This window comes from Amphiprion ocellaris, chromosome 2 (assembly GCF_022539595.1).
Source record: "Amphiprion ocellaris isolate individual 3 ecotype Okinawa chromosome 2, ASM2253959v1, whole genome shotgun sequence".
Classification (NCBI taxonomy): domain Eukaryota; kingdom Metazoa; phylum Chordata; class Actinopteri; family Pomacentridae; genus Amphiprion; species Amphiprion ocellaris.
Genome location: NC_072767.1, coordinates 31,181,050 through 31,208,330, shown reverse-complemented (window position 1 = coordinate 31,208,330; position 27,281 = coordinate 31,181,050). Strand labels below are relative to the sequence as shown.

Genomic DNA, 27,281 nt, shown 5'->3' with positions numbered 1-27,281 from the left:
TGCGGACAGAATGACCACAGCGTGTGCGTTAGAAAAACATACAGAAACACACTTCAAGGGGACTCCCAACACAATGCAGCCTTCCAGTGATGTTGTAGAATAAAGATGGTTTCAAATTACTCAGAGTGGAAGGAGCAGAGGAGGATTTTAATGAGTCGTGCTTGTGAGAAACCACTGAGGTAATGCCAGACTATCTAAGATTCCCGGTACAACAGCCCCATCAACATGTCTGCAGGAGGAACAGCAGCATTCAGCAGCAGAAGCTCTTTTTATTAAAAGGCACACGAGTTTTAAAATGGCAGCAAAACATAACAATATGAAGAAAGGGCCTAAATAGTCAGCCATATAACAACCGAGACTCCACACATTTATTGCGATAGAAACAGGCTATTTACAGGTTACCATTACACAGCATTGCACCTGTACTTGTATCCCTGAACTGGCCATCTGTTGAATACAGAATGGATTTTGAGTTTTTTTTCATTTCATTATAAAGTCATGCACAGACTGGCACCTAGGTACACTTTGGTGTCCCTATTCCTTCTCCAAGCCTCTTAGAGCCACATAACAACTGCTGTTAACGGTTCCTCGATGGAGGCTTTTAGGGAAGGCAGATCGTACCTTTGCACTGATAGCTCCAAAGCTTTGGAACAGCCTTCCTCTTTAAATCCAGTGTTCCTCCTCCATTGACATTTTTACAAAAAAATCTCGACAAGTACATGTTTTCAGTGGCTTTTGGTTGCTCTTGGCGGTCCTAGAATTCTAGCAATCTATATTTATTTTATTCCTTATCCTGTTTTCAGGATACAGCATTTTGGTCAACTTTGGTTGTTTTAAAATCTGGTATATAAATAGCCTAGATTTAACCAGTGCCACAACTCCTCTCTTCCTCAGGATGACGCAGGGCACACTGTATATGTTCATTTAGGCTGACGCTCAGGCTGGGCTCCAGTGTTGTCTTTCAGTTTATTAAGATGTTATGTTTCTTCTATTGAGTCATTACGGAGGTAATTCAGTTTGTAGCATCAACACCTTCAGAAAAAACAAAGTAATTCATAAAAAAGCAGCAGCATCAGGCCATCTAAATTAACCTTAGACTTCAGGCCATGTTGTGCTAAAAGTCGGCTTTGCAGCAGCATAACTGTAAACACACAATTTATTCAGAGGGGGGATATCAGTTCCTAAAGTGAATCAGGGAGGCGCTCAGAAAGCCAGGGGGGAAAAGAATAGTTCCAGTCTAGATTGATTTCCAGGCTTTTGCTCACAATTTAACCCTCTTAGCCCCACAACCTGCCGGCAGGTTTAAAAGGCTTCTTTAAAAAATTGCCAAATGACACCATTTATTGGAGCCAGACCCATGAAAACAGAAAAGTCCGATTTTTAACTTGCTGTCAGCACTTGAAGAAGTTCCTTTAGAAAACTACATCGAATGTGGTCGCAAATTGTGACTTTTCAGTCACAAGCGTCATGTGTAAAAAAATAAAAATAAAAATAAAAAAAATCACAAAAATAAGCTGTTTACTCAAACCAAATTCTGCAAAAATTAAAAAATTCTAAAAAAAAAAACAAAAGAAGAAGCTATGATTGATGTACCCGAGATCAGCAGTAACATGAGTAGACGTAGGTAATAAACTATCTATAGTATGGAGAGTTACTGTCTTTTTCCAATAGCAATAACATCTCTGAGCACTTGGAAGAATGTTTTACATGTTTATTACAGGTTTTGTCCATTCCCATGAAATAAATAATCACAGAAATTGAACTTTTATGATTCATTATTATAACTATGTCATACTGCATATAAGGCATTTCTGTGTTCTCTCTACTTTTAGTCATGACTATGCTGTTTTCACAGAGGTGCTGGAGTTTATGTTGCAGTGAAAAATAACCCCAAAATGAGTGAAAATGTGACAGGAGCAAATGAAACGCTCAGAAACTGCTTGGAATTCAGACAGTTAAAAAGCAAATATCAACAGTTTCAGCTCAGTCAAGAAGGAAGCATGAGGTAGAAGGTGAATATAATCTCAACACAAACATCCGTCTCCACAGCATATAGTATTTCCCCCCCAACCCAGCAGAAAAAAGCGACCATGTGTGCGTTGTTATTTCACAATAATCTCAGTCAAAACACGATCAAACAAACTAAAATGACTGAAAAGACAAACTGCATCCATGTATAAAAACTGAATTTAATTTGGCACTCGCACCATTACTTTGCAAGGACCCTTTTCCCACTCAAGATGTGAGGACAAGTAGGTGACAAATGCCTGCTCTGTCACTGGAACAAGTCCTGCTTGCTGAGAGAAGAGGTGCAGTGGAGGATGATAGCAAAGCTGTCTCCAGCTCTGGCTGTTTTCCACCCCCTCGTCACCAAGATATCAGTGCAGTGGCGCAGCATCAGTCACCAGCTCGTTCCACTGAGGAGCGCCCAGTGCGGCTCTGGGCCTTCATATGTGTTGAACGCCATCCAGCTCCAAAATGCCTCATCCCAGAACACCGCAAGCAACATGATTAGCCAAAGGCATTCGGGGAGTTGTTGAGAATCGCTTTGTCATTTATGCATGATCTGCCTCACTTTCTGAATTACATGCAGAGCTCTGGTAAATATATTTCACCTTCAGAATGCTGCATTTTATTCTACTGCCAACACCCCACTTTTCCTAACGTCCATAACGCTGTAAGCAGCTTAATGAGACAGTCATGTGGATTACAAGGGAAACTAAACTGAAAAATGGATCACAGGATCATGATGGACCTCTTGGCATGGATGTTAAAGAGTTCGCATGCTTTATGGATTTCTTATTTTCATCCATGGTTAAATATCTGCTTTTTTGTAAATTTAAAGGGCTGCAAACTGACAAAGTCCAACTGCTCCGTACCTGCATGAAATGCACAGTCTGAAGTCCAGGCTTTTCTTCTGGTACTTATCTATGTTATCATGTAACACATTTGCGTATCGTCTGTCAAGCAGCTAGTTTGGGACACAAAAAAATGGGCAGCTTCCACACAAGCAACCATTATTCCCTCCTTTCTGCTAGAGCTACAACTTTGTATTCAGAGATTAAGGGCCATGGTACATAACTAACATTATCTTACTTTTGTCAGGACAACTGACCAATCAGAACAGTCCAGGCATTTCAGGAGAGGGGCCTTAAACAAACAAAACTAAAACAGAGCGTTTCAATCTGAGCCTGAGAACAGGTGCTGCAACAATGTACAGTATGAGTCAAATAATGTGATCTTTAAAATTAAAGCACGTAAATATTAGAAAAAATATATAAACCTACAAATATGTAATATATGGATCCTTTAAATGAGCAAAACCCAAAGCAATGCCAATGTTACCAACATAGCAACATGCTCACGTCTATTCATATTCAGTACTTTAGTGGAACATGCTACCTAACACGTAAGTCAGCCGAGGCTGTTTGAAAATACCAAGGTACAAGGTGTTGCAAAAAATGAAAAACCTTAAATAAATGGGCATTGTACCAATGTGTTTCTACTCTCCTCTTGATATGTCCTTGGATCCAAAGAGCACTTATTTGCTGCACTTGTGAAGAAGCATTTCTCAGTCACCTTATTGACATGTGCTCTCTCCAGCTGAGGCTTTATGGGAATAACATTGATACAGGTATATGGTCACAAACCAAAATACTGAATATTTTATTGAAATCGAGTTCTCAGTTAAATAGTTTTTTGATTTTTATATGCAAGGATTATTTCTTTAATTTGTCCTTAAATTCTTGGTGGATGCTATTTCAGCTTACTTTTCACTGCTTTGTGCTCCATTTGGCAAATCACACAAAGCCTTTCAGGTCTCCCTAAGAAAATCTGAATCAGCTACATGTTTTATGGTTTATACAACAGCATGCTGCTGCTAGAGTTTTCACTGGAACAAAGAAGATAACTCATAATACTTCTGGCTTCCACTTGGTCCTGGGATGGATTTAAGGATTGTAATATTGATCTATAAATCTATTCACGGTGGTCTACAGACTGCTCATAGTTCATACAAAGACCATAGATGAAGCTGAATTCTACAGACAAACATTGTACTTACTGACTACTATTTTGTCATTGATCAGTTTTGCTAATTCGACAACTGTAATTATTCTCAACCCGTGACATTTCTCAGCTCTTACCTGCATTTCCCACTCCATGCACCAGCAGCAGGATGTGCTTGTCTACCTGTCCAACTGGCCGGGAGCCTTCAAGAGAAGACCTGGAGCCCTGAGGGACGAGACACCAAAGATGTCAAGATATTGGCACAAGCATTCCAACTTCAAAGCTAATTCAGCTCCAGTTTACTCAGGCGGACTGCAGACAGCCTTCATTTAGTATGTGTCAGTGCGATTTCATCTCTGTAGGAAGTATCTGTGCAGGGATTTGGTGTCCTCTGGCCACCTACAAACACATTTGATCATACATTCGGGCAAATATAAACCAAAACTGTAGATAAGAAGGGCAGGTTAATAATGTGTGTGCCTGTATCCATTTTAATGGACATCGTTTTTCCTTTCTATCCTGCAGACTGCACTTCATGGTGGCCTTTACAAAGCAGGCACTGGATGGTCTGGAAATATGATGGGAGCATGGTGAGAATTGCTTCTGGTGCTCTCTCTAAAAAGTGTCCATCAAACCTAGTAAGAATTAATCCGAGTGGGATGCAGGTGCTCTGCTCTTCTGCCTTATCGACGACACACTGTGACTGGCAGGCTGCAGTTTAATCTCCCTTTCAGTATATCAGATAAGCTGCACAGAAGCACAGGACTTAAAATTACAGTCACTGAACTAAAACTTTCCTGTAACCCTCCCTGAGAATCCTCTGACCTTTGGCAACAGGCAACTTCTAGAAAATGTTAGCGAGGTTCTACATTGTGTTTCTTATTCACCTATTCACACATATGATCACCACTTTAAGCAAAAATATCACAATTGTACTATCATATCCTACCTGGGTAGAGTTTTAAATGTACAGATCTTGAATTACTTAATATGTAATTATTTATCATAAACGGTCTGTAATTATTGGATTTATTTTAAATATTTTCATCTTGTTTTTACCTTAAGTTCTGGTACTTTTCTGCTTTCATTATACAATTCTATTAAAACACACTTTTTGAATTTTTTGACGATACTAGATAAGTACAGTATGTTATTATCATCATTAGGTCTCAAATAAGTCAGATCTCATACCAGACAAGAACAAGTCCAGTTACAAGTCACAAGTTTGCAGCTCTAGTATGAGTGGAGTTCATATTTGACAAGAATACTAAGCACAATTTTGAGAGTACTGCAGTTATTTCCTTTCATACGTCATCCACAAATCCACTAGTTGATTTCAGTTCAGTTAAATGAGCAGATCCTTAATTTGCTCACTTACCATGATGTCCTCAGAAAACGAAGGCTCTTGACTCCTGGCGAGTCCAATGGATCGACTCATGTGGAGGTTTCCGTCCACATCAGAGTATTTCCCTGTTAGTAATGTTTCACAAAGTCTGCAAACATGAAGACAAGGAGTTGGTGATGTCTTTGGAAAATATTCCATCAGTACCCCTGAGGTAAGCATAGTGTAACTTGTATTGCTACTTTATGAAACATACTCAGTCATGCATAGCTCAAAAGTGGCGTCCTCAAATGTGCTTCACCTTTAGAGTTGTGCGGTCTTAACTTATGTCTTTACTTTGAGGTGAATTGTGAACTTTGCAAGCAGAGACTCTGAGGACACAGAAGTTCTCCCTCCAATCTCAAAGTAAGCAGTTTGATCTGGAAGCTCTGAAATCTGGCTGAGAACATCACAACAATGTTCACCTGGATTGTCGCGTTTGACAGCAGTTTAATTTTCAGCAAGTTTGATTTTACTTCTACAACACTGCAACATCTCAGGGTGGATTTTATCTTCCAGCAGACTGATGGAAAGTCTATCTCAATCTCTCTCTCTTGACGATCATATTTACAGTCCTCCCACAGCCCTTGAATATAAAGCAGAGTTTATGAGATATTGGGTGTTTCTCATAACCCAAACTTCTGCTTCCTCCTATTCTCTCTCCTCCTGTGACCCCCCCTGCCATCGGAGAAGGATTTTTCAAATACTGAAATGCACCTCAAGGACATGAGGAGGCTTCAGGAGGAGCTTAGAGTGAGGAAACACAGGTGTATGCAACTCAGAAGTTTTTATCAAGTGGTATAATTGCTGCACCTTTGTGAGTGTCAGTTTGATCTGACAGGTGATACAGCACATCATAAGTAACTGGCATTGCCTAAGACTGATGCAACGGAACGAAAGTGTTTTCATCTGACAGTTTCGCCTCCTCTAACATCACAAACTTGCTGGGAGGAGTTAGGATGCAACTGAGGGAAGCGAGGAGAAGCGTTAGGACGATGAAAAGTATTACTGGTGTTTAAGAGAATCTAGAGGTGAGGATGCATCAAAACACAGCAGAAATTCAGTGAAGGAGTGACTGAATGATGAGGAGAAAGTCTAACCTGAGGTAGAAGACTGATTTTGTTGTCCGTTCCTGGTAAACGAACATGTTCTTTCTGTTGACCACACAGAAGGAGTTGAGCACAGAGCGCAAGGCTTGGATCGCTACAGCAGGGAGACAACACACAAGTTGACATGTTTAATGTATGTACAAAATAAATCTATTTATTTCAAAAACACGATTGTTATTATATTACAGATAAAAGGCGACACCCCCATTTTAAATCGGTTCATGTATATCAAAACACAAGAGCGATGTGACAGCTGCTTAAAAATACCTGCACACAGTTCACATATAAACTGGAAAAGGTTCATAAGCTCATGTCAATTCCACATAAAAGCTGCTCAGTGCAAAGACGCAACTAACTGCTGCCCAGTAAATGTCCTAATCGAAGTGCATGGCAGCAGTAGGTACCAAGGGAAAAAGACCACTTACTTCTAACTTCAGCTTTTCTATTTTAACAAGAAGTATAGTTCAATAACAATAAATTACTAGTAAGAATATTTAACTGCATATTCTGAAGTGTAAGTGAAACTACAGAATGTTTTAAAGCTGCTTTACATCAGGGAAATTGAACAGGAAAAAAGGATAATTAATTACCAGACAAACAAACAAGTCCTTCTGTTGATGATGAGAATAAAATTTCAGTTCATAAGTAAATTTTTCCTCAGGTTCATGAATCTGTCAGCTGTTTTTTCTTCTCATTTATAATTTACATTTGATTGTGTGAGAACCTAGAAAGTAAACCTGTTTTTTGCCAAGTTGTAAATGTGCAAAATTAGGCAAATAGAGTGTTTGTGGTTCTCCTTTACTTTGTAAAACCAACAGCAAAGCAATTCTCGACTTACACCACAACATCAAAGGTAATACGCAAAATAAAAAATGATGACTTCATTGTTCTAATAACCATCAACTTGCACAGATTTGATGATCTTTTAACTTGTAAAACCAGGTGTTGGGAGCTGCCACTCACCCCTGGACACGCCCATGTTGGGTCCCATCTTGAGACGTGGGTGAATGTGGATGATCGTGCTCCATACCACATCACAGGCAAAATGTCCTGGAATGAACTGCATGGTGGCTGCCAGATAGTCTCTGGCCTGGTAGCTCTCCTCTGTGTTGTAATCTGTGTGGCCAGAAAAATACGTAGGGGACGTAGATATACACATTTGAGAAGAATTTAAAGGGTCTGTTCACCAAAATTACTGAAAACTTTCTTCCATATCCACCACAGAAACGCTTAAACCTGCACAGATAAACCCAAAACTCACCATCAGAGGTGTGGAGTCTCTGCTTGTAGAGAGACTCGTTCTTCCAGATGTCTTCTTCACTCTCAGCCACCAGCAGAGTGTTGCACACATGGCTGTCATGTAGATCCTGCAGCAGCATACGCTACACAGACACACAGCAGATACTGAGCAGTGCACTGATGCACATTTGAATGCATTTACATGAAAACATCTTGGGCACAATCTGCACTTTGTGTAATTTAGATATTTGGAAATGCAAGTTTCAGTCCTCTTACATATGAGATTTGACAGTTCACTAAGAATGAAAATCAAATCTATCTATAGCAAAGACTTGTGCACGACAAACTCTGACACCAAACAAACACGTGAAACTAAATAAAGCAAGTGAATACAAGTCTGGATGTACAATGCGGTGTTACCATGTTGCACTATGTGTGTTAAGTTTTTGAATGTTTCTTCATTTTTATAACATTCTAAAACATTTGCAGCAAGTCTTTTTAAAAGAAGCTGCAACAGTTACCTGGTTAACTATTCTGCAGATATCTCCAATCTTCCTGACCACCATCTGATGCAGTTGTAAATATTCAGGCAGCTCCTGCTCTTCCTCCTTCTTCTCCAACTCCTCAGCACTGACCGCTTTCTCTTCTGTGAAGCACCTGTAAAAATATGACAGATCGTTTAGAAATGCATAGGATCTAATTATGAGTTATGATCAAGCATCTGAGAATCAGCCCTAAGAATCCTAGGAAGAAAACACAGGGCTTAATTATTCTTGTTTTTAATTAGGCTTTCTGGTTACATTCTTAGCGAGGAGAAGGGTGAAAGTGACAGACATCAACATCCTCACATGAAAATAATGATGAGGTCTCAGTTTATCAAGACAGCTAGAATGATGAAGAAGAAATATAATAGAATTATTTTACCTGTTACTTTGACAATTTTGAGTTCTTCAGAAATGACATCCTGCTTTGAAACACTTTATAAATATGGGCCACAAACGAGAGGCTTAAATGTTACCTCAACGAAACCTGCTGGTAGGTTTGAAAGACATATCATCTGAAGCAAAATAAGTAAATACATTTAAAAATTTGCCAAAATTAAATGATTTATCAGACCCAGAAACTGCAAAAATAGCAAGAATAGCCAGATTTTAAACTTTGTGATGGTCCTTGAATTTTTTATGTGTGACTTTGGGTCTCGTTGGCAAAATTAATAAAACCTAAGCTTAAAATCATGAGATTTTACCAAAATTACTTCATTCTATGTATGCAGTAAAAAGATTGTATAAAAAAAATGAAAAAATCTGCATCCCTTGACAAGCCATGTTTAACTCAACTTAGTCATGTGACATAATTCCAGGGACTATGCAGAGAAACTGGGTAGAATGACAGGCTGTGATTACACAGCACAGATTAAAAAAAACATCCAGAAATTGTTTGGGGTTCATCAGGTTAAATAAATACAGCAGGAAACAACACTAGAATTGAGAGCATTTATATGAAGCTGCTCTGACCTGGAATGGGAGTAAACCTTCACTCTGTCCTGGTGGATCTTAACAATGAGCCAGAAGTCGGGCATCAGTGGCGACTGACACTCCTGCTCATCCAGAATGGGGCTCTCACACTCTGAGTCGCTGCTGCCGCCATCATAACCTTCGAACACACAAAAACAAAACAACATTATGATGTCATCACTGACAGTATGATAGTCATTACATCACGTCCAGTCTGTTTTCCTTGGTAATGGACAGTTAATGACAACTTACTTTGCAGCCTCATTTATCAATGCGACTAATGCTTTTCTTACTATTGCTGATCATTTGTTGGAGCAATAAAGACGTTAGAAACACCAGGCCAACAGCACAAAGCCACTGATTAGCACCATCTCATTTGTGTAACAGGGGCAATGGAGGTCCATGCAGTGTAAAGCCAAGTTAAACCTGCTGCACTCAAACCAACAGTGGGAATTGAAGGTCAGCCTGAGAAGGAAACTCCAGCTCCCTGAGGCAGTACTGTCCACAAATGAGATTATATGGTCAGCAGAGGGAACGAAGATCATCCTGGTGGAATTAGAGGGCCCTCTTATGCTCATTTATAGCTTTACATCTGAAACACTCTGTTTTAGCTCCTGTGTCTTTGACGCCTGTCTCTTGAAAAGCTCAGCAGGCTCTGATTGGTCAGCTGATCTGACGAAAAAGATGTAACGTTGGGTATATACCATAGCCCTGGATCTCTGAGTATAGGCACAGACAGCAGCTATCGTGAGGAAACAATGGAAAACTGTGAGGGAGCTGCTCATTCTTTGTTTGACAGCGTGCCAAACTAGGCAACTGTTATGTAAATGCATTGCATGGTGACACAGTTAAGTCACGTAAGAAAAGCCTGGGCTTCAATTGAGACGTTTCAGGCAGGTAATGAGCAACGCTTTTAGTGGAAGAGAATAACTTTAGGCTTTTTTAGTTTGCAGACCCTGTACATGCACCAGAAAACCGTGTTATAACCCACTAAATAAAGGGAGATGCAGAATAAAAGGAAAAGCAGAACACTGGCTCTTTAATGGTTCTGTGGGAGGTAAGCATCGAGGAAGCACCAGACAGAAAAAGGACCAAATACCAACAGCTTGTACAGGACTGATGGGACAAATGCTGGACAGTAAGAGTGCTCACAGATGAAGGAAGTAGGTTGGTAGAGATTCATAGCCAAATTGGTTTGGAATATACCAACACAAGTAGAAGTGCAAGATCAGGAAAGACAAATAGAAGCCTGAAAGTTGGAAGAAACCACAGAGAGAAGCTCTTCTTGGGTCTGGGTTAAGAGAGGTCATCAGCTGGGAAGAGGGGGCAGTGATTTGGGCTCAAGTTTTGTGTTATATTAAGGCTGAAACAGTCTGTGAAGGTTAGATGCCATCTGACAACCTCTTCTCCCAGCCAAATGCTGCACCCGTGCAAAACTGTTGTAGGAAAGCATCTTGATAGCCGTAATGCTTGCACGGTTGAGCATTGATCATTACATTCAGCAATGTTACAAAAAAAATCCCTACTCTTCAGCACATTTTGTATAATGATTTCATCTTACAACAAAATAGTGAAATTTGGAGTTCTGATTCTGAAACAGTTACATGCAGATGACATTGTTTTGTATCACACAGTCTGGCAGTACCAATTGCAGTCACATTACCAGGCTCTGCGATTAGCTCCTACTGATTGTGGTCAAGTACAGCATGGATCTTAAAGTGTCTTAAACAAAGACTCAAGCTGGTTACTCTGAACTTTATTCTAATACTATGTGCACTGAAGAAAAAGTCACTGCTGTTGTGTTTCATTTCGTACCTTAATTTTAAGTTTCTTACTTCCTTTCTGAGACTGTAACTGACTGATAATCAAATATCAGGGTTTTTTTCTTCATACTTCATGGACAAAAAAACAGAGCTCAATGACAAAAATTGGCCTTTTTTTTAAAATGAGGACCGGGAAAAAACAAATCATGTCAATCACTGTTAAAAATCATAACATCTATTATATTCTGGGGTAATATGACGTATTTCCCCCATTTTACAGTAAATGTAACAATGCAAATTGTCCATAAGATGGAGCTGTTTATCACACTGAGATTAACTCTGAACTCAACACACACTTCAACACAACACTGTGTTGTACAGGTGACTTTTATTATATAAGTATTTCTTTATCTTTATACAAGCTGCCCACCATCATTCTGCTTTGTGCAGCACTTAGAAGAGAACATCCTTACCCTGCATGTCTGAGTCCAGGCTGCCCTGGCTGGAGACGACACTCTGAACTCGACTTGGCCTGAGTTTGCCGCAGCCTGAGGAAACACAGTTTCATTTTTGTTTGTGTCAGAAGATTCAGTGTCAGCAGGATCACAGCCACAAATCAAAGCCTAAATCAGATGCCAGATCTCACAGCCTGAGAGCCTTTTCTGCTGTCTGTCCTGAGAGGTCTATCTCTCTGTCAGTGCTTCGTGTTACCTGTCATGTTGAAGTGGATGAAGCATGCTTGCATCTATCATCACCTGTAGGGCTGCCCAAAACTGGAAAAAAGACTGGGACTACAATACTTTGTTTTCCTGCGATATATACTGCAATCTCTAAAAAAAACTATAGGAATTTATACACTTGAATAACTCTATTTGAAACAACAGGTTTACTTCCTGTTTATTGAGTGATAAATCAACAATATCACCTGTAATCATGTTTTCCTCTGTAAGTATTTATGAGATTATGTTTTATCAAACACACTTGAGTGTATGATTCTCAAGGTAAAGCTCTGATTTATTCTTAGTAATGATCAAAAAATTAAAAACTGTGAATCATGATTGAGCAACAGGCATTTAAACTACTTGGCAAGAAGAAATGCTTTCATTATCTGTTTGTTTAAACGGGACAATCTAATCAAATTAATTCTCTTTCACATCTGTTTCAAAAATAAGTCATATTAGTATCATATCAATGTAGTGATAGATCATTTGCTACACTTTTTAGCAGTAGGTACCAGCTTTTGTGAATATATCACAAACAATTAGACGTGACATTTGTGTAGCTAGAGAGTAATAATGTTCTGCATTTATTGCCTTGCTGTCTGTCAGCATATAGGCATCTAATCAGGTCAATAAGGAGCTTTCGTGACCTCTTGTCAGAAGCTTCAGAGCAGACAGAATCAATAATATCAGTGGCTGATAGCAATCATGCTGCTGACAGGCTGCCAGTGGCTTAAGAGACTGATTGTTAACTAGTGCATGTTGGGGGTTCTAGATCGACACATCTGCACAGATCAGCCACAATGTTAAAACAACTTGCCTAATATTGTATAGGTTCCTCTCCCTCCAAAACATTATCAACCCACGACTACGTGTAAAAGCCAAATCGCAGTAGCTGTAGGTTTTGAAATGTATCACAACCATTTTAAAGAAAGGAATGTGCTGCTATAGAGATGCCTGAGATTAGAAATCATGTTCTCCAAATGTAAAGGTACAGGATTGTTTGGTACAGGCCGCAGCAAAAATCACATTGTCATCTTAAATTTTTATTCACTGATCACTGATTGGTGTATATACCTGTACGTATATGTACACAGCAGAGGCTGCATTTTCAGTTTCTCATCACATTTCTATTCATTTCAGAGGAAAAATATCCCTTAGTCTTTCTGAACCTACTTACAAAAACTAACTGAGATAAAGCACGCAATTAAGAACCTTTGTAATACATCACACATTTGGGGTTTCATCAAAATGATATTAAAAGTGTGCAGGTTAAACTATACAGGTTTGCTCACTGTGAGAGGCCGACTGCATGGACTCAGCCAGGCTGACGCTGGACGGCGTTTTGGGGGGAGTGTTGGGCTCAGTGCAGCACTCAGTCTGCAGCTGAGGGGTACTGAGCTGACCTCTGTCCCCCGCCATGCTGACATTGTCATCTGCTTCAGGCTTCAAGGCTCTGACTGGTTCACTGGCTTCTGCAGTTGTGTCACAGGGAGCATCAGCAGCAACACTAATGGACTTCTTGTCCTCACCCTGCGGAGTAAAAATGACAAAGTTTCTGATCAACATATTTCCACTGCTGTGGCTCAGGATTTTCTGCACCTCGTTGAAAATAAACCCTTTCCCATACTAACTTCAAAGAAATTTAATATCACAAAATTACAGCAGAGACGCTCAATCACACAGTAAAAGCCACAAATCCTTATTTTACCTTTTCTACCTATTGATGCTAAATATCCTCACAAAGCTCTCTTTCTACTGTTTATATGGTATAACACGTGATCACAGAGACTACTGATTACCTCTACTGTGGGGTATAACCTGATAGTTCATTATTATTAAACACTATGACTCTGATGTGTCTGACCTCGCTGTCTGCTTGAGTCTCTGTCTCGCTCTCCAGAATCACAGCCTCCACTTGAGATCCAGCACTACAGGGGTTTTGTGGGGGTTCTGTGGTGCTCTCAGACAGTCTTTTGGTGGCGTGGATCCTCTGTGGATGCAGCCTGCTCAAGGACATGTAGTAGAAGTGGTCCTGTTCTCCATTCAGCACGTAGCCAGAGAATGACATTCTACGGAACTCCTGCAGAACCAGACATGATTGATACGTCTTTTACATTTATACAGAGAAGTCCTGGATCTTCATTTACTGTTCCAAGGAACTTTAGGTAACACAGAATACATCTTTAGAATAGTGCACATTTCCAATAAGAGTTGCCACAGAAAAAAAGAAGAAAAAAAAAAAGAAGTTCTACTATTATGTCTAACATTTAGTCCCATCAGTGCAACAGAATCACATCGTATTCAACACTGCTGCTGATTCCCTTTAAGAAAAATTCTCTATTTCAACCAGTTGTACTTCCTTATGAATGTCTTCAATGTGGCTCTAAGTGTAATGCTAACTTTGCAAACTTCGACGCGGTTGTAGAGTTTTGGGGAAATGGAGTTTAGAGGAGGGCAACTAGCTTCCAGCAGCTTTCCAGAAGAAAACAGATTTTTACATGAATCCTTCTAAATGTTTGTTTTCAGTCTGACTAAAACTGAAACACAGAAAACTGCCCCCTGTACAGACATTTGGCTAACTGCATTAGTTTTGGCTCAATGTTGGGTGTTTGTTCTGGCAGCTCGAACTCCTGTGTTTCCTTTGAGTCAGACTGGAAACAACCGTTTAAAATGATTAATGTAAAAAGGAGCTCATGTTAATTACCCCTCACAAGCTGTTTTCTGTAACTCCTCACTTCCCCAAATCTCTACCACAGAGTTGAAGGCTACAGAGTTAGTATGAAACTTAAAATCGCAGTAATGACATTAATGAGAAATACATCAGGGTGAAATACACCAGAATTCTCTTAACAAAAATGCTATCGTTGTCTATTAATTAGGTTATTTAAAAAAAGTACTTTGGTGGTTGTTCCTTTGCTATCAACAAAAGTCAAAACTTCTACAAATGTTGAACAGTAAAAATCTGCAATGGAAAGTAATGGAGTGATGCTGTAATAACGTGCAACCTGTAACCCTGTGATCCAGAGACAAGGGTAGATTTTTGCGTACTTTCTCAATGAACGTGCACAAAGTACTCACATACGCTTATACCAAAAGGTGGAATCAATCAATCATTTATTGTTGGCAATATAAATATGTCATAACATGTCATAATTAGTAATGCCAGAGAATATGTGGCAGTGGTGTCTTCCTGGAAGAAGCTCAGTCAGATCAGAAAACTCTAAGAGAAAATCAGTGGTTTGTGTCTACTTTGAATGTGTGTGTGTGTTTGTTCTGTGTTCTTGCCTCTTTGAATTTTTCCAGAGACTGTTCAGGCCCGAAAACAAACTGAAGTGGAACATCTTCACAGTGACAGTGGGGTCGACCGCTGGAGCGTAAAACGTGCTCCGCTACTTTCTGCAGCGTGGCCGAGCCGATGACCCGAGAGTGACGTAGAGCAGAGACGATCTCATCCTCCAGCAGCCAGCGGATCTGAATCGTACACAACAATGATAGCTTGTGTAGACAGAACCAGAACAGCAAGCAATGGTGGTATTTTTCTGATCGAGCATCTGACAAATAAGGTCTATTATTACTATTGACTTCACAACACAGCAGCGACATGGACATTAAATGATGATTAGATGATCGCTGATATATTCATTTTTGATATTTTGAGTAAATTAGTTTCCAATTTAATCAAGCTACAAACTTGAAATTGATGAGCAAATATTCCTTCATAGCAGCCCTGGACTACAATGTACTCACATCTAATGAGGCGTCAGCTAATCTGAGTTTAAATGTTAATGTTTTGATAACTAATGCAGGCTGTGTGAAGTTGTCTTGGAGAGCAGTTGTCTTTGATATTGAAATTGACATTCGGGAAGAGATCGATATTAAGAAATACTGGAGGCTATGCAAAGGGCCCATTATGAACAGGCACACGTTGAGCATTCAATGCACTTGTTCACTGTAATGTTATGATTTCTTTATCTGTGGGATTTTGTGAAGTTTATACGAGGGTCTGGTCAAATGTAGTGGGAATTACTGTCTCAGAAATCTGCTGAATTCGAAAAAAAAAAGTTCATGTGTTGAATGCTTACTTCCATCCTTGCATATTATTGTAAATTTAAAAGAGTAAGCGCACTGTGAAGCATGGATGTGTCCAGTAAATTTCATAGTAACCTGATGGTTAGCTGCAATATTTCTTGTGTACAGATGAAAATCCTAACCTGATACTTTTGTCACCACGAGAAGCGGCAAAACTGTTATTTTCAAAATGCAATTTACATCACTGATTTCACTAAGTATATCTGGGGAACTAGAATTATATTGATGTGTTTTATTTGAAAGTGAACTGTGTGAACGCTCAGACAGGCGTGTAACGCACGGTGAAGCTGCGTAATTTTTTAAATACTCACATAAAGAAAAGTAACACTCACCTCGTCCATTGTGGCAAGAATTGCTAACTTGTGAGGAAGTGGGAGTTTGGATAAGGGATCACCAGAAACCCTGATGGAAGGCCACACATAGATACAGATTAAAAATCCCTCAGTGGGAAGATAAAATCAAACACAATATTATGGTGTACAATGAACTGTTAGGTGTTGGACAAACCCACCCGTCGACTCCACCTCCCCTCAGACTGTCCAACACCGCCATCAGCTCCTCGTCAGAGCGATAGGAGGAGGGCTGTCCAGGTGAACGATTCAAGGATACGCTGCTCTCTGAGGTGTATCTGCACACAGAACCCACAAGAAAGAACTTTGTTTAGCTGAAAGGATATTCTTGTGCAAGATACTGTCTAGACAAAAAATACAACATGAGAATAAGTGCAGTGAGTAACAGAATCATCATCTAAAATGCAACCAGAATAAAAAAGCAAGAATTCGTGCGACAGACATTTAAGGCCTTGTTTTGTATCTAAACATCACACGAATCCTGCCAACTGATTCATGTGTGAACTACTGCTGCTGATTACTTCCATTATCAACTAATTTGATGATAATTTTTCCCATTAACTGATGAGTTATTTAATCAAAGAAATAGACGCTTGTACAAGAGAATTATTGATGTTTCTGACTGAAAAACTACAGAAAAATCCTAATCAATTATTTATTTTAGTTCTGCTACACACTGTCCCACTGAAAAAGCATAACGATGTTCCATCAAATAACAGGAAGTAGAAACTGCTACCCAAACTGTACATAAACAGTAATGCTTTCAAAACAGTGTTAGAAAGAAAAGGGAAAGCATTCAGGATATTTGCTTGCTCTCAGTGATAAACCAACGTGGCACTGTTTGGCATTTTTCCACTTAAAAAGGAAAAATTACATTTTCTCTGATATACTGTAAGTTGAAACCGATGAAAGAAAAGAAAATGACTGATGCATCTGCACATCTCAGCTGCTAGTTTGACTCTTCTTGAACAAACTGCTTTAGTTTATTCTCCCACCTGCGAGATTCAGCTCTTTCCACAGACATTCAATTAGATTAAAATCAGAGACTCACTTCAGAACGTGTGGTGTCTCTCAGTGTCTTTATATGTATGTTTTGGGTGATGTTCCTGTTGGAAAAAACATGGGCTGTGACTCAAACAGAGCTCTGACACCAGGCCGGATATTTTGTTGCTTGATAATCTTCTGCACACATTCAAGGCTCCCAGTGCCAGATGCAGCAAAGCAGCCCCATAAGGCAGCTAAGCCTCCTCCATATTTCACAGTAGGGATGCTGTTCTTTTCTCTGTCAGCATCATTGTTTCTTCACTGCATATAAAGTTGATGTGTTCAAAAAGCTCTGATTTTGTTTCATCTTGGGCTTGTCAACATGCATTTCAGAAAACTGTGGCCGGCTTTATTATGTTTCTCTTTCACAACTGAGCCTTCCTGGGCCATCTTCTGTGGAGCCACTTTCATTTAGAGAGAAATGCACAAGGCACGATGAAAAAGTTCACAGATGGTGCTTGTAAAAATCACAAACTGTACCCGATTTAAATTTGGCTGCCATCCACTTGAAAGTAGTTTTGCTGTGGTGTGATACAGTGCTTCTGCCATGTTCGTAACTTTCATCGGAAGTCTCATTATGTAAACATGCCAAGCACTGTCTGTGATGATCAATGAATCACTTAAAAGGTAAATTTTTAATTTGAATTTCATTTTGGGGAAGAAGAAGAAGTTAGAGGGAGTCAAAATTAGTGAGCAGGGCAGGTGGAAAGTTATGATTGTGCTGTTGTGGGAAGAAAACCCCATGAAGGATCACTGTGAGTGGATGTACAGCACATTAAAACCCTCATAAGCCATCTCGCCACATTTCATTGTTCATTTTAGAACCCCTCTGTCTTGATAGTCCGCCCCTGGGGAATGAATTCTTGATGCACAACCATGTGAATGCTAAAGAAAACAGTGAACAAGCCCCTGGTCTTCAAGACTGTGGCTCTCCACTGTGTGTTGTTTCGTCCCTAAGTGGTAGCTGCAGATCCACCAGTGATGATAATTGACATGCAAGTTAGGTCATCCTGCCAACCTGTCCACTTTGACATTTCTATTCTCAGTTATGTCCTCAGAGAGTTGTCGTTATTTATCACCCCTTTATCAAGAAGTGTTTGCAGGTCATTTTAGAAGACATTAGAAATTCAGGCCTTGAGTGCAAACAATTTAGCGAGTAAACAGAACATTTGTTTGTGGACAATAAAATGCCACAGAGGGCCTGAACTGCAATGTGTTAAGGGATTTTAGAATCAAGAAAAGAAATAGAAATCAAACATATCATGTCCAAAAATCCCTGTCTTATCCTCTTTTCTTGCAAACTGACAGGCTCACATATTTGTATACTCTCACCTGTTATGATGGAACTCAGCCATGACTTCAATCTCCAGAGGTAGTGTCAGGACAAAAATATCCAGAGTGATTGAGAGCTCATTCAAATCCACAGATTGGAAGGCCTCAGCATTCTCCAGGCAGGAAATAATCTCACCTGCAATCACAACAGGGAAATAAGCTCCGCAACAAATGCTGAGGTCTTATGGCTAAACGTCAGCTTTTGATAATTTTAAAAAGGGAAGATGGAAGCACAAGCAGTTATGGTTCCATTTCCATTCATACAACCGGGGCCACCACTGTGTCCTTATTCTGAGGAAATTAAGTTATAACGACAGCTGCACTCACCAAGGCAGGTAGGCAGTGTTTGTATGGGCATGGAACCGTGGCAGCTTTTCATATTGACGGAGCAGGTGACGTGGACAAACAGCGGTGGCATGTCCAACTGCGGTCCCTCCGGCTCCAGCAGGGAGTCTCCCTCCAGGATGCTGAAGGAGTCCTGGTCCTGGTTGACGGTGTTGGAGTCTGACAGGGACTGGTCTTCACCCTCCCCATGAGAGTTGGTGGCCAGAGGCTCCTCATACTCCACCACCAGGTCCGTGTCGCTCTCCGTCATGATGCAGCAGCCCGATACATTTTCTGCATGAAACAGCAGATTGGCCATTATCACATCAGACTACATCAGTGTTATCTCAACATTAACTCAAGTGAACCAGACTTAATTTAACTTGCCAACTTGACTTATAACCTCGCTTAACCTTACTTTAGTGTGAGTTAACTTTATCAAACCTAACAAAGCTTATCTTGATAACCCGACTGATTAACTGATGTAAAGTTAAATTTCCAAGCAGAGCCAACATGAGCTTCATGAAACACAAATTCTGACACTGAAATTATGTTAATGTTTAGGTTTTTTTGTATTTAGGTTAGCTGTTGCTCTGTGATGCAGAATAACTCACAGCGCAGCGTTATTTTTAAATGATAATATGAAGGTGATGTCAGAGTTACAGTCGATTAATTTGAAGAGTGTCAATTGCTGCAAGAAAACTATTTTAAAACGTGATTAACATTTCTGTGCAATCCTTACCATCTTCTGTAGCGGGCTCGGCCTCTGACACCAGGTCTTCACTGGGTCTCCTCTCAATCTCCCCATCCTCAGAGTCCTCCTGTGGAGAAAATCCACAGTGCAAAGGGTTCATCCAGTCTGATCAACAGCAGCATTCAAGCTGGGACATCACAGTTGTTTCTCTTTATGTGCCTGAGATGACAGTCACTCCTTGTCTCTTAGGTTTGAGTGCCAGACTGGCTTGTTTCTCCACTTCGATATATTTTTCCATATTTTGATATTGGTTAAGGAAGTTCTAATTTCTCTGCTGCGTTTAAATAAAGAAGGCAAAATGAACACACAGTCATTTCCTTCCCCCTATAGAAGCATTGAGATGATAAAATGTTACTGTGGCTATAACACAAGAACAGTGAGAAATGGAAAATAACCATTACCTCTTTCTTGGATGAAGGCGGGCAGTAGAAAAAGTAGTGTGGATTGGAGGGAACGCTTTTGAAATACTGAGACAGGACTTCCAGGAATTTATCCTGTTCGGATAAAACAGGACAGAAATAAACAGAACAGATAAAATGGGACAGAAAGATTCAGAAAATCTTTCTTACCATCAGCAATTAGACTATTTAATTCTAAAGTAAACAGATGAGACCCCAGACAATTGAATTTCCCTTCTGGGATTAATAAAGTTATTGTATTGTATTGTCAAATTTGAAATTTAGATTATATCAGTTGAGTTTGTCAGCTTACTAGCACATGCACTTACTGACTACAAAGAGAGGAGTCTATGATTTAAAGGAATGCCAACGTCAACAGAAACAATGTAGAAGGATTAACTATTACATTTGCAAAGTTCAGACAGTACCTGTATTATTTTGTGCAGATCTGGGTACACTTCACACTTGGGCTGTGTCTGCAGCAGAGTCAGAGGGAACTGTGGGATCTTGGCTGCCTTGGCTTCATCCAGGATCAGTGGAGATGCAGGAGCAGAGGACTTCCCTCTAGATTCAGCTTCACTGGTGTCCTCCATTTCTATACTACTGCCAGAAATATCCCAACATTAATAGTCGAGCCAGCCCTCAGGAAAATGACTGCAGGTCTCAGTCACTGTGTACTGAGCTCAAAGCACTGATGTGGCTGCAAACAAACTCAACACATCAGCTTGTAAATGTTGCAATACACAGGTGGCTAATTACACATCCTGTTAAAATAAATGTATTGATCAAAGCTTAACCAGCAACAGCATGTGATAGTTTTGTCATTTTAATTGGAATGATTGATGATATGACTGGTTTTAAAGCATTTCTTAGATCACTAATCACCATTTATTGCAAACAACCTTCAAAGTAAAAGCATGTGGACAAACATCACACAGTTCCAAGTAGATATGTTATGCTTACAAGTCTATGTTACAAGAGCGGGAAATACTCATTAACAGGAAAGTATTCAAAGATGGAATGATATAACAGCTTTTAATTTGTATATATCAGCAATGAACATTAACCACCATCCACCAGGACCTCAATTATAACGATAAAGCAGGATTATCACCTTTTTGACAAAAACTGAAAATGTTTTTGTTTCTTAAATTAGAATTGGTGGCAGGGCTGTTGAATTAGACGGTATTGAATTTCACAGGTGTACTGAGGAGTGTAGGTGGAACCAATTTATGCAAATCTTGTTTGCTTGTAGATTATGGTTATAACTGCTATTGCAATTTTATATGCAATCCTGAAAGTGAGGACACACACAAAGTTATTATTCTGTTTTTCTATATGTTATTTATGAACGTACAACTCTTGAAGTCTGCTTTCAGGCATGGTCTTGTGCTCAACGTAGAATGTGACAATCTTTTCTTGAATGTTATTACAAAGCTGTAGCATCACACAGAAGCAGGCTCCAGCAGCTCAGGTGACACAGGAGCAGTATCTTTAATAATTATTTACATCTTCTGACACGTCACCGTTATCTAACTTGGTCTTATTGTCCTATTTTCTGAAATGAAGCCATTGAGAAATCAAAGCAGTCATGCTTAAGGATGAATCCAGCCTTTTTAAAAATGTATTATTTATTCATAAGATGGTTCCTCCAGAAAATCACAATATTTGTTCTTGTCTATCAAGTGGATTAATGCACAGTTTTATGAGGAGTTTTCAGTTAAATTTGCAGTGTTGTATTATTGCCCTTTGAGACCTCACAGGGCTTAATTTGTTTTCTTCAAATTCCTTTAAAATGTATCTTTATCCAGATTACAAAACAGTACTTCAAATAAATAAATAAAATGATTTAAAAATGATAATCTTTGTATCTTACCTTTCAGATTGTTATATTTCATGTGGGACATCTGGCTCTGAAGTTTCACCAGAACAGTGGAGATGAAAGGAATGTAGTTTTATGCTTAACAACAACCCACTTCTACTGGAACCACTTTCTACTGAAGAAACAATCCTCATTTTTACTGTCTGCAGTCTGATGTCCCTTACACTAATCTTTACCCTTTAACCTTCATGTAATAAACCATAAAGTTTTAAATGTTAATTATGTCTAACATAAATTCCTTCTTCAGCCTTCTCACAAGATTCAGTATTGCTTCATGTGATTTTGCTGACTTGTTGATCTCACCTGTATGATGAAGCGACTGCAGCCCTTTCATCTGGCTGATCCTCCTCGACCTCTCCCATGAGGAACGTGGCGGGACTAGTTGAAGGTTTGGGATTCCCTCCCCATCCTGCCGCGTTCCCGTGCTCCCTGAACACCCGGATGTGTCCACAGAGCGTCCCCAGGAAGGAGGTGATGTCGATCTCCTGCAGCGACTCCTCACAGTAGTCCATGGCCATCAGGACGTCCTGGGAGCTGACGTTGTAGGACTGTTGCAGGCTGCGGTAAACACCTGAGGAGCACAAGTAAAGCTACAGCCTCTGACTTGCATTTGTGTTTTAAAAGTACACTGTGATACAAAGAGAGAGAGAAAAAAATCCGGTTCTCCAGGATGGAACTTAGGGGCACACCACAAGAAACATTTTGGTCCCTGCATCTGGACTACTTCTATGCAGGTTGCTTTTTCAGAATGGTTTCCACCTATACAGTACCAGTCATAAGTTAAAAAAAACACATTTCAGGATGCTACCTCATGACACTGACGGTGCAAAGCTGTCATAAAAAGCAAAATGGGGCTACTTCAAAGAATCGAAAATAAAAAAAAAACAGCACTTTTTTGATTACTACATAACTCCACGTGTTATTTCATAGTTTTGATGCCAGTGAGAATCTACAATGTAGAAAATAATTTAAATTTAAAAAAAAAAAAAAACATTGAATGAGAAGGTGTGTACAAACTTTTGACTGGTACTGTAAATTTTTAATATATTCTTTCATCTACAGCATAATCTTTTTTTTGATTTAGTGTAATCTTATGTATTTGTTAAGAACAAGTCAGTTATTGCGTGTGTGTCAAAGCTTGATGTGTTATTTTACTCTTTGCCACAGGGCTCACTTCAGTTACTGAGGCCACTGTTCTCCTAGGAACATTTCAACCTTTAGAAATGATTTTTAAAGCCTTACTCTCATCACAGCGTTATTGTGGAGGCAGGTTTGTTTTTTGTCACAACAAGCAGTATGAATTGTAGGACCTGATAAACACACGTGTGTACTTGTTCTTATTAGGTCCAAAACAATTAAATTTTTCTTGCATGGCCTTCAACTAAGGTCTCAACACAACAAGGACTATGAAAACAAAACTGACATCTCACCACAGTTATCACACCACAAATAGTCTTAATGCCAAAAAAGGACATTTATTCGTATATATTTTAATTTATAAAACAAGTGTGAAAAAAAGGAGTCTGACTCCTTTCAGAAATGACTGTATCCCAGTATTTGTTAGAGTGTATGCTGGATGATGGAGGTCACCTTTGACGTAGCTCTGGTGGTAATGTTCCTGGAGGAGGCTGCAATAATGGGCCAGCTCCTTGTGTTTGTGAGGCTGAGCCAGGAGGTCTGTCCAAGGGGACGGACTGCTGCGGTCCTGAGACAGAGACCTGCCAAAGGAAAATAGTAGAGGACACATATATAGAGAAAGGAAATCAACATGCTCAGTTAGAAAGGCTGAACAAGGACCTGCTGAACCGACATGGAGTGAAAGTTTATGAACTCATTATCAACAGATTTATGTTCATCTATTTCACTCCATGTAAATATGCATAAGCATTTACAGAGCTTCAACCCAGATCTGCACTATAGTAAGCAACAATAAGGAAGCCAATAAGCCACAGCAGCGTTTGAAGGGCTGGATTTGGGAAAAACAAAAAAATCATGTGTCAGGACAACATGGAAAGACGTGAAACATGTGAAAGAAGATCCCCATCACCAACAATGGTGGTTTTACAGCAGCAGAGAAGTGATTCAGTCTGGATCACCATTTATCTGCCAAATTTCGGGTCTATTTTTTTGTCTTTAAAATATGGATTAATGCAAATTAGAATTTTAAATTATTTAAATTTTCACTTTTTGTGGCATTTGCATATCACAGCCCATCTCACAAATCTAACACTTCGCTGTTGAATTTAGGCTTTAACTCATTTTAAGAGTGCTTTTGTTTTAACTTGATTGATATTGTGAAGTTCTATTTATTTAGTTAATCTGTCTATTAATTTGATTAGGATAATGGTGTAAAGGTCTCTGGACTGTATCAGAATAATCAGACCCCCCAAACATCATGTGGGAGACATAAATTTGCCTCTCTGGTGCTCAGAAAATCATGATTGTTTGATATCAGAATAGATGATTTCAAGACAGTTTGGCTTCTATTCGCTGTCCAGTTTGTTATCACTTTATAAACAGGTTCCTCAGCAGTGTGTGAGGTTCTCCCAGTCGTTGAAACCGAAAAAGGCTACAAATCACAGGTTTAATCTCTGACAAGATGTCGCGTTTTAAAAGCTCCAAAGTGTCAAATCCTCATCTTAAAAGTGACTGAAGCTGTCAAAGTAACATAGTGGAGAAGAAAATACAATATTTCCCTCTGAAACATAGTTGGAGTAAAATAAGTGCAAGTACCTCACTTATTTGTAATCAATAAACAAAACATAAGAGTGTAAAACATAATGACACTAACATTTGATTTCATGGTTGACTGGAGGAAAAGCAGCTCTGCAACAACAAAACATTGATCTAAAATAGAGCTGCATGATAAATCATTTCAGCATCAGCAATCACTGTCTCTCGTGTGGTAAAATATTCTTAGATTAAAAACCCTCGGTAATTCTTGTTGATGAATATTGTAACCACAAAAAAGTCTTAAGAGAAAACTCTATACAAGTACACAACCAGAAAGTAGATTTATCAACCAGGGCTATAAATCAGCAATCCCTGCACAATGAACAAAGTAAGCAAACAGCAATGCATTCTGGGTTACTCTGCTTACTGCTTTTAATTATGCTAACATGTCTCCTCCCTCTCTGCACTCACGTCTCTTCCTAACATCTTGAGAGAAAGAGATGTGAGGAAAAGTGAAGACCGAGGTGCCGAAACTACCAAATAAAAACTGCTTTGCTAATTCTCAGTGATACAAATTACTTATGACACTGATCATGTGTGCCACCTGTCAAACCAAACACACCCATGAAGATGCAGCATTTATACCACTTCCATGCAGGATAAACCTGTGTTTCCTCCTAAGCTCCTCCAGAAGTTGCTCGTCTCTTTGAGAAGTATTAAAAGTAATTGTAAGTTCCCTCATGCTGGCGGAGAGTGAACGTGGGGGAGAGAGCAAAAGAGGAAGCATAAGCTAGCATATTGAAAAAGCACCCATGTCCCTCCCTGACGATTTTTAGTTAATTTAGACCCGCATTATTGTAACAACACTGAAGATGGACTTGGCAGTGCTGCACTATTATGTGTATGCAGCAACATGAGCCTGAGGAGGAAGCGCAGACAGGCCTGGGAAGGGAAGATGCCTTTGGAGCCTGCAGTATTAGAAAAAGCGACACTTTCCCACTCTAGAGAAGACAAGCGCGTCCCTAAGTTCTCAGAGGCGTCCAGTGAAAGCTGAGCAGCACCGAGAAGGAGAGCAGACAAATAGAATCAAGCTGAGCTACCTGAACTTCATCTGCTGATACATCTCCCAGGATTCTGCATCTTGAGCTCTATTCTCACCAGTGAAGACAACCAGAGACACACAGGTTAACAACTGAACTGCACCTTATGAAAATCCAAGGGTCATTTACATAGTGTGTCTTTTAATATTTGGATCCTGCCAGTGGCTTCTTGTCTGCAGCTGAATATCCTACCTGAAGAAGATGTCCCTGGGCTGGCGGCTGGAGTTGGGATGTACCAGTTGCTCTTTCAGATGCTCTAGTGAGCAGTTGTAGACATAAACTGGACACTTTAACTGGCAGCCGTCACTGGTGCTCTGCTGGGAGATCTGCCTACTGAAGCTGATGTGGAGATCTGCCTTCTGTGGTTCAGAGAACTGGACTCCCTCTTTTTCTCCCAGTTCTGGAGAAGTTAGAACAGTAGATATTGTCGTCAGATTGATCAGCCTGACTTTTGTGCAAAATGCGGTAACAGCACTGTTTAAGGTCGTCCCTTAGGTCCCTTTGGATCAGAAAACACAAGTGTTTTGACTATAACCTTGCAGAAAAGCATTTAACTGACCTGAGCCTGGTGTCCCAGACTCTGTCTCTGATACTCTGTTGTCCCAGCTCTCCTGGTCCAGGACCTGAGAGACGACAGGTCCAGTCAGGCCCTCTGATGCAGGTGAGAGCAGAGGTGATCTGGCAGTAAAGGGTCCACTGCTGGAGCTCCTTCGCATTTTACCGGCCAGACTGAGGCCAGACTCGAACCCCTCCAAGCCAGTGGTGGAACCAGACAGGGAATCAGCCTGAGATTTATTGCTGGGAGTCAGAGTATCATCCTCCTGCATGCTGATGTTACTCCGAGGCTCCGTCTCCAGACCAGACGCCATCAGCATTAGAACATCTATAAAATAAGCACAGCATCAACATTTAACTGGTTTGCAATGTAAGTTATAAAACCTGAAAACCGCGTTAGAGAAATGACAACTGAAGGTGAACCTGTGAAGGTAGCAGGGAGGAAGGTGAGGAGGAGCTGCTGGGAGCTGATGTACTTGGCGTAGCACCTCCACTGCGGCGTTGAGCAGCTCCTCTCCAACAGCAGTGGCTCTTCATCCACCAGGTCTGCATTACTGAAACTCTGCCAGACAGGAGAAGGAAATGCATGATTTTTACTGAGCTTTTATTACAAGCAGCTCCTGTCACAGCTCCCACTACAGACTTTTATTTCACTTGCATAAAGAATCAGAAACACCCAAAAAGCATTTCAGACATTCTTCTATTAGAAACTTGGCTGTACTTCTAAATTTCCAGGGTTTTATAAGTATATGTGATCATATTTTATGACAGATATTTTAAAAGCAATCACATGGCAGATTAGAAAGATATGCTATTTATTTAATTGCCAAAATAACACAATTTATCACAGCAAGAAACTGTAAAAGCAGGTCCTTAAAGTTATCATGTGGCAAAATTTAAGCTTCAGATGGTGATATTTCCTCAAAATTACTATATTTTAAAGGTCTCCAAAAATGACAGTGTAGATCATTACATTAACTCGAAGTCTTAGGGGGAAAAAAAGGCTGCACTATGCAACTCTAAAGGATGGAGGAACATTTCATC

General features: G+C 39.9%; 1 protein-coding gene across 13 annotated transcripts in view; it reads right to left on the bottom strand.

Moving 5' to 3' along the window:
* The window catches only part of szt2 (SZT2 subunit of KICSTOR complex), a 110,585-nt gene that overhangs the window by 66,417 nt on the left and 16,887 nt on the right, over window positions 1-27,281 (bottom strand). For 9 of the 13 annotated variants that reach the window (XM_055016778.1, XM_055016791.1, XM_055016802.1 and 6 more), the window contains exons 24-47: window positions 26,661-26,799; window positions 26,242-26,565; window positions 25,875-26,082; window positions 25,683-25,730; window positions 23,500-23,627; window positions 22,213-22,480; window positions 20,456-20,630; window positions 20,031-20,123; window positions 19,618-19,696; window positions 18,879-19,169; window positions 18,552-18,687; window positions 16,337-16,453; window positions 16,158-16,227; window positions 15,022-15,207; window positions 13,601-13,816; window positions 13,029-13,266; window positions 11,488-11,562; window positions 9,252-9,390; window positions 8,259-8,394; window positions 7,760-7,880; window positions 7,462-7,614; window positions 6,490-6,592; window positions 5,387-5,501; window positions 4,146-4,233 (exon numbers count right to left, since the gene is read on the bottom strand). In XM_055016778.1, the coding sequence (XP_054872753.1) occupies window positions 4,146-4,233; window positions 5,387-5,501; window positions 6,490-6,592; window positions 7,462-7,614; window positions 7,760-7,880; window positions 8,259-8,394; window positions 9,252-9,390; window positions 11,488-11,562; window positions 13,029-13,266; window positions 13,601-13,816; window positions 15,022-15,207; window positions 16,158-16,227; window positions 16,337-16,453; window positions 18,552-18,687; window positions 18,879-19,169; window positions 19,618-19,696; window positions 20,031-20,123; window positions 20,456-20,630; window positions 22,213-22,480; window positions 23,500-23,627; window positions 25,683-25,730; window positions 25,875-26,082; window positions 26,242-26,565; window positions 26,661-26,799 (3,646 nt within the window). The remainder of the gene's footprint in view (window positions 1-4,145; window positions 4,234-5,386; window positions 5,502-6,489; window positions 6,593-7,461; window positions 7,615-7,759; window positions 7,881-8,258; window positions 8,395-9,251; window positions 9,391-11,487; window positions 11,563-13,028; window positions 13,267-13,600; window positions 13,817-15,021; window positions 15,208-16,157; window positions 16,228-16,336; window positions 16,454-18,551; window positions 18,688-18,878; window positions 19,170-19,617; window positions 19,697-20,030; window positions 20,124-20,455; window positions 20,631-22,212; window positions 22,481-23,499; window positions 23,628-25,682; window positions 25,731-25,874; window positions 26,083-26,241; window positions 26,566-26,660; window positions 26,800-27,281) is intronic. The other 4 variants (XM_055016804.1, XM_035943629.2, XM_055016780.1 and 1 more) reach the window with 3 other exon arrangements.